General features: G+C 53.3%; 1 protein-coding gene across 1 annotated transcript in view; it reads left to right on the forward strand.

Moving 5' to 3' along the window:
* RBPJL (recombination signal binding protein for immunoglobulin kappa J region-like) overlaps positions 1–6384 on the forward strand; it is a 12709-nt gene that overhangs the window by 352 nt on the left and 5973 nt on the right. The window contains exons 2-6 of the mRNA XM_009998787.1: positions 2211–2360; positions 3943–4013; positions 4219–4334; positions 5283–5457; positions 5865–6002. Coding sequence (XP_009997089.1) covers positions 2211–2360; positions 3943–4013; positions 4219–4334; positions 5283–5457; positions 5865–6002 — 650 coding nt within the window. The remainder of the gene's footprint in view (positions 1–2210; positions 2361–3942; positions 4014–4218; positions 4335–5282; positions 5458–5864; positions 6003–6384) is intronic.

Below are 6384 nucleotides of genomic sequence, written 5' to 3' on the forward strand. Positions count from 1 at the left end.
CCCACGTGCCTCCAGTCTTACATCCGGATGGCAGGGAGCAGAGATCCCAGCACAAGCCTGGCCCTGCCCCGAGCTGGGGCCATGGGAGGCTCTGCACAGCAGGCATTGCTGCTGGCCATGCTGTCAGCACACGTCTTAATCCACAGGTTTTGGCAATTTGCTCCTGAACACTCCCTGCTGCTGCCTGGCGTCGGTACCAGGCTGATCCTTACTCTGCTGATGGGTTGATGGGAGAAGATCCCTCCAGCAGCTCCCAGCTCAGCAGCTCCACAGGGATCAGTGCTTCCCAAGCAGACCCAAAGCCATATGGATGGGTGCTGGTGAGCAGGTTGATGCTGGTGGGCACTGACAGGGATGGAGCATGTGTCCTGTCCCCACAGCTGAGAAATGAACAAGGACCCAAAGCTGTGCTCCATGTTTTGCACTTGTGAGATTCACCAGAAAAAAGCTCCTGGGCTGAGTCTGGTTCTCTCCTGCTCTGTGCCCATTGTCTCTGACAAGCTGAGGGCGAAATGCTACTGAATGCAGCCAGCAAGGTTTAATACTCACTTTTCACCATGTTGTAGTAGTGTGGAAGAATAGCCAAGGTCACACCAGTGGAGAGTCTTTGCCTCAATCCCTTCCCACATTTATCCTGGTCTCTGTCTCTAGGTCTGTAAAAAACAACAACAAAACAAAAACAAACAGACAAAACTTCTGCAGAAGGTTCCCAAATGATTCTTTTAGATGAAGGGAAAAATAGCAAAGGTGGCTGAAAGCTGGAAACACACAACTGCTCAGCAGCAGAGGAGGAGGCAGTGGCAGATTGACATTGTGGAAAAAGATGAAATCACTTTCTTACAGGATCTCTTTGGCTGTGCAGAGATATAAACCAGTCAGTAGATAGTCTTGCTGAAAGCTTCACTCCCTCCTTCCTAAGTTATCCTAGAGAATCATAGAATCATTTTGGTTGGGAAAGACCTTTAAGATCATCGAGACCAACCATTGTGGTGGGATAGTGGTTGGTAAAGCTCAACCTCAGGTTGCTGGAGCCAGAGTCTCCCAGCCCTGTGATGAAGGGTTGGAGGGACCAGATCCAGCCTCAGCACGGGAGCTGTTAAGGGTGATCCAAGGGTCTGTCTGGAAAAGGAGGTCCTTCTGCCTTGCCATGAGTGTGGTCAGGGTGAGCCATGGCCAAGCCAGAGCCAATACCAGCAGGGACAAGCACCCTTTTGGAACAAGGCAAGGAAGCTCAGTACATGGAAGAAGTGAGCTCAGGCTTAATTCAAGACCTTTTCATAACCAACCATGCTGGGTCACCTTGGTAGGAGCAATTTCTCCTGTGTGTGCCCAGCTGCCATCTCCCAGACATGGGCAGATGTGCCAATGAGGGGCTCCTGCCCAGGCAACACACCTTTCCTTTCCCCTGGTTTCTTCTTATCCAGACAAAGATACTCAGGGTGTTTGAGGGCTTTCAGTAGAGCAGGAGCTGCTGGTCTTCAGATGAGCAGTTTCACCTTCTCTGAAAGCAAGGCAGCACCACAGCAGGTGTCCCCATTAGACATCCCAGAAGCCTCCCCTCTCTTTCCCCAGTTCTTGCTCACGTGTCCCAGGTGGCAGAGCAGGGCACCTCAGGCTTGGACCTACCTCCTCTCTCTCTCCAGCTGGTTAACGCCCATCCTACTAAGTTAGCAGAGTTAAATTCCGGAGCACGGGAACTCCTTCTAATTAATAGAGCAGAAACAATCAGCCAAACCACCTACTTCTGAGATGTCAGAGAAAAATGCAGCTATTTCTAGTGAGCAGCCCTTGCAGAAGCCAACAAGCAGCTCCTCCTTGCCTGACAGCTGCCCAGCTGCACTCATGGCTCAGCAGCATCACTTCCCAGCTCACCCAAAAGCCACACAGCAACAAGCACATCAGCTGGGAATATTAATTAATGATCCATTAGAGCACTGCCACCATCGTGTGGGACTGGGACTCTTGGAAATGTGAGTTCCAGAGCTATAAACAGTGCCCTCTCTTTCATTGAAAATGGATGAAGCCATTACTCAGTTATCCAAACTCTGTATTTTTTCAATGCCAACCTTGGTGTTGCAGCAGCATCTTCTCTGAGCTCCAGTGCTTTCCCATGGGAAAGCCTCCCCACCCCACCAGGCTGGACGTGGAGGGAGCTCCAGGCTCCCAGCCCAGTGTGGGGCAAGGAGAGGAGCCTGGCTGTGGTGTCACAGAGCTGGGGGGCTGCTGTCTTGTAGGTCCAACCCCTACCAAAGCAACCTGCTTCGAGATGGTGTGAGGAGGTACCTGCAGCTGCCAGCAGACCAGACGGTGCTGATCCTGCATGCCAAGGTGGCCCAGAAATCATATGGCAATGAAAAAAGGTAGGAGATCACTCCAGCTTCTCCCATAGCCACTTCCAAACCCAGCTACCTAAAGGTCAGTGTCAGCCTTGCTGGACTTCTCTCGTCTAAGCTGCTGAAACAAATGATTTGACATATCCCCTTCTCCATCCATTCATGACCTCTTTGAATCCAAAACAAGAATTTAGACTTCCTGAAGTGAATAACTCAAGCAAGATACCCCATCTTCATCCATCCCAGTTAGACATTCTCAATGGCTAGGTTCCTTCTGAGAAGTACTGGAGATCAGAAGAATGAAGTAAAACGAGAGATACTATTTAAATCTTACCCCCCAAAAAATGAAATTACAGAGAGGAGAAAGAGGAAAGGTTAGTGGTTTAGGTGCTCTGGCAATCTTGCCTTAAAATCTGAGCAGCCACAGGAGGGGCTGGGGCATTTCAGTCAATGGCCATGGTCTCCAAAAGCTGCTATTTCTGAAAATCCTTTCCACACTGCAAAAACACCTTGAGGTTCTGGCTTGGATCTCCAAAATAGCTGCTCTTGGGCAGTGACATCAAACTGTGGCACTGTCATATAATTAATCCTCCATTAATCCTCCTGTTATAAATAATCCTGTTATTACTGAGTGTGGAGTAGCTACAAGGCAACGAGCTCTACCTCTAAGGTGTAACCCCCAGGCCCCAGGAGAGAGCTGGAAGCTGGGCTGGCAGTGCCTGCAGAGCCCTTGTCACATCCAGCCTCTTGCCAGGAGCTCCACAAGTAAAGGGGTTTTTTGGGGACTGGGTCTCCCAACCAGGAGGAAAACCTTCATACCACTGAGCCTTTGGGACAGCCTCTGTCCCCTGCTCCAGACCCCATGCAAGGGCTGAACATGAAAATCAGGTACCAGGTCTGGAGAGGGAGAGAAAACCAGCCCAGAGCTCCCAGGTTAAAAGTTTAAAGGTGCTGGTGCCATTTTTCCTCATGTCAGAGGCCCGTGCTGTGCATGACTTGTTTAAATAAACCCATACTCAGGACTTTAGGGCTCTGAAACATCCAGCCCCCTGTGCTGGTGTTTTCTCTCCTAGCATGTTACCCAGGATGAATTTGCACCATTCACACCAGTGCAAAGACAGTGGAAAACCAAATAAAACACAGGAAAATAGGTTTCTAAAACCCTGGCTATAGGTTTGTTTGCATTGGGCTCTGAATCTGGCTGTGAATGCAAACTCTGTTCCCGACCTGCCTAAGCTCCTACCCAGCAGGCAGGGAGCCCCAGCCCCCTCAGCTCAGGGCAGGGGGGGTCGAGGTGCCCTGTCCCCCCTCCTGGGCCATCCTGGGACCAGTGGGCTGGTGCACCCACAGACATGGCAACCCCCTGGGCTGGAGGCAGAGGTGCAGAGCAGAGGGGCTGAGGGAGCTGCTTCAGCAGAGCCAAATTCCTCTGGCCAACCCTTCTCGTGCCTCCCCCCTCAGGCCAGGGGGTCCCAGCCTCTCACCACAGCATCATGTACCTCTCAGAACTGGTGAGTCCCAGCAAAGGTCTCTGCTCTCAGCACAGCCATCCCATCACCCTCTTCTAGATGTTGAAATGCAGTAAGAAAATGTCCTCTGGTCTCTACAGGTTCTTCTGTCCCCCACCCTGTGTTTACCTGAGTGGGCCAGGATGGAAGCTAAAACAGGAGCAGATAAAAGGTTAGTGCTGGGGGGCAGCATCCCTGGATGTTCCTTCCCTCCCTTCCCATGCCACAGAGAGCTTCACCCCTGCAAAGAGGAAAGTGTCCCAGTTTATTTTATCTTTGCTCCCAAAAATCTTCTTTCCCCCTCAAAGGCTGAGCCCTCTGTGGTCCAAACCTGTGCCTGCTGTGGGCTGGAGGGTGCTTCTCCCCTTCTCTTGCAGCCAGGGACCCAGGAGAGGCAGGTTTTCAGGTGTGTGGGTACATGGGACTGGACAGCATGGGCAGCAGCCTGATGGAGACCCAGAAGCTCAGCTTTGAGGAGCAGCCAGATGCAAAGGTAGAGACTAATGCTTCCTGGGACCATATGGTGGCACCCCATGGGGACCCCTTTCACGCCGAGGATGGGCTGTCCCTGGTATCACCCCAAACCCTGGGGTGTCACATCATCCCCTTCCTCAAGATGTCACAGCCCTTCCTTTCCAACCATAGCTCCCTGTTCCTGCCCTGCCAGCCCCAGTGACAGCTCCAGCAGCCAGGCAGGCTCCCCCTGCCTTGCAAAAAGCCCCATTCTTCTTCAGCACCATCTTTTCAGGTCTGCAGCCCCATGGCAGGGGGGCTGCCAAAAAATGACACATCTGTCTCAGCCCTGCTACCTCCTCCAGCTGAGCAGCACTGCCACTTGTCACGACATGAAAGCCCAGCCTTTCATTTGCAGATAAACAGCTAAAACAAAACAAAAAAACCAACAACTTAAAAAAACCCCAATAGATCCTAAAGTTCAAAAGCTTCTGTAGAGACCTGGCATCTTTTGATGCTCGGAAAAACATTAAATGGGAAAATAAAATTTAGAAAAACCCCAAACAAAACAAAACAAAACAAAGCATTATCTGGTAACCCTGAAGAGCGCGGGGTCTGAGTCGGGCCAGAAACCTCACAAAAAGAGTCTTTGTTTGCAGTGCTCATGTTGCTGCTGAGGCACAGTGCATGGGCCAGGACGGCAGGGAAACCATAAACCCAGGGTGATTTCTCATGTTATGTGGGATAAATCACACATGAACATTCGTTTCTCTGCCGATCCCAATGTAAATAAAGGCTCTGCCGATCCCCAGCTCTTCGTTCCACCTGTAATAACATCTTCTGGTCGTTTTCCCCCCTTTCAATGAACACGGGGCTGTTTGAAAGGGGGCTATTATGTCCTTGCAGGGTGGTGAGGAGGGTGAGGAGGGTGAGGAAAGCTGGTGGGGCTGGGCTGGAGCTGCTGGCAGCCCCTCTCTGCCCCGGGCAGGGCTTCGGCTGCGCCAAGGCGCTGTACATCTCGGACGCGGACAAGCGCAAGCATTTCCGCCTGGTCCTGAAGCTCTTCTTCAGCAACGGGCAGGAGGTTGGCACCTTCCACAGCAAGCTGATCAAGGTCATCTCCAAGCCCTCGCAGAAGAAGCAGTCGCTGAAGAACACGGACCGTGCGTAAGGGGGTGGCTCTGCGTGGGGAGGAAAGCGGGTGTGAGCCCAGGGTGGGATGCTCTGCCGGTGCTCACAGCCTGGCTCTGAGAGTGGTCCAGGTTGGGCACAGAGCCCATGGGCATCCCTCAAAGAGGATGTATCTGGGCTTATTGATGTCTCTTTTTCTGAAGGGTTCACCCAGAGTGATGCATGATGCCAGTGTGCTCCCCATTCCCCAGGCTCCCCACCTTAGAGAAGCCCATCTGGGCTGCCCCTCACACTCAGAGAAAAGCAGCTGGGCGGGTGCTGCTCCTTGCCGGGCTGGTTACACCCCTAACCGGGGCTTGTCCACCCTTGCCTTGACAAAGCCATAATCAGAGCCACACACAGACCTGGCAAGCAATAACCCAGCCACCTCTCCCTGCAGTCTGCATCTCCTCAGGCTCCAAAGTCTCCCTCTTCAACCGCCTGCGCTCCCAGACCGTCAGCACCCGCTACCTGTCCGTCGAGGGGGGGGCCTTCGTTGCCAGTGCCAGGCAGTGGGCAGCCTTCACCCTCCACCTGGGTAAGGAGCCTCCGGGGGCTGCTGATGCCAGCTGCCTCCTCCAGCCCTGGCTCTCCCCTTCTGCAAAGCCAGTTCTTGGGAGTGAAAGGGGTGGGAAATAGCCCAGGGGTGTGTGAACTTGGGTCAGGTCTTACCTCTGCCCGTGTGGCTCTGGAGGTGACAGCCGCTTCCCGCTGGTTGTGAGGGTTGGCGTCATTCCCTGGGAGACACATGGGGCAGGAAGAGCCGTGTCAGTCTGGAGGGTCTCAAATCCAAGCGGGTGACTTGCCCGGAACAGGCCAGAGCATCCCTGGGCACGGTGCCTCCAGCGGCGCTCCCTGCGAGCTGCCGCATCCCATCCCGCGCTCCCATCCCGCGCTCCCATCCCGCTCTCCCCGGGAGC

Source organism: Chaetura pelagica, unplaced genomic scaffold, assembly GCF_000747805.2.
Source record: "Chaetura pelagica isolate M959 unplaced genomic scaffold, ChaPel_1.0 scaffold275, whole genome shotgun sequence".
NCBI classification, from domain to species: domain Eukaryota; kingdom Metazoa; phylum Chordata; class Aves; order Apodiformes; family Apodidae; genus Chaetura; species Chaetura pelagica.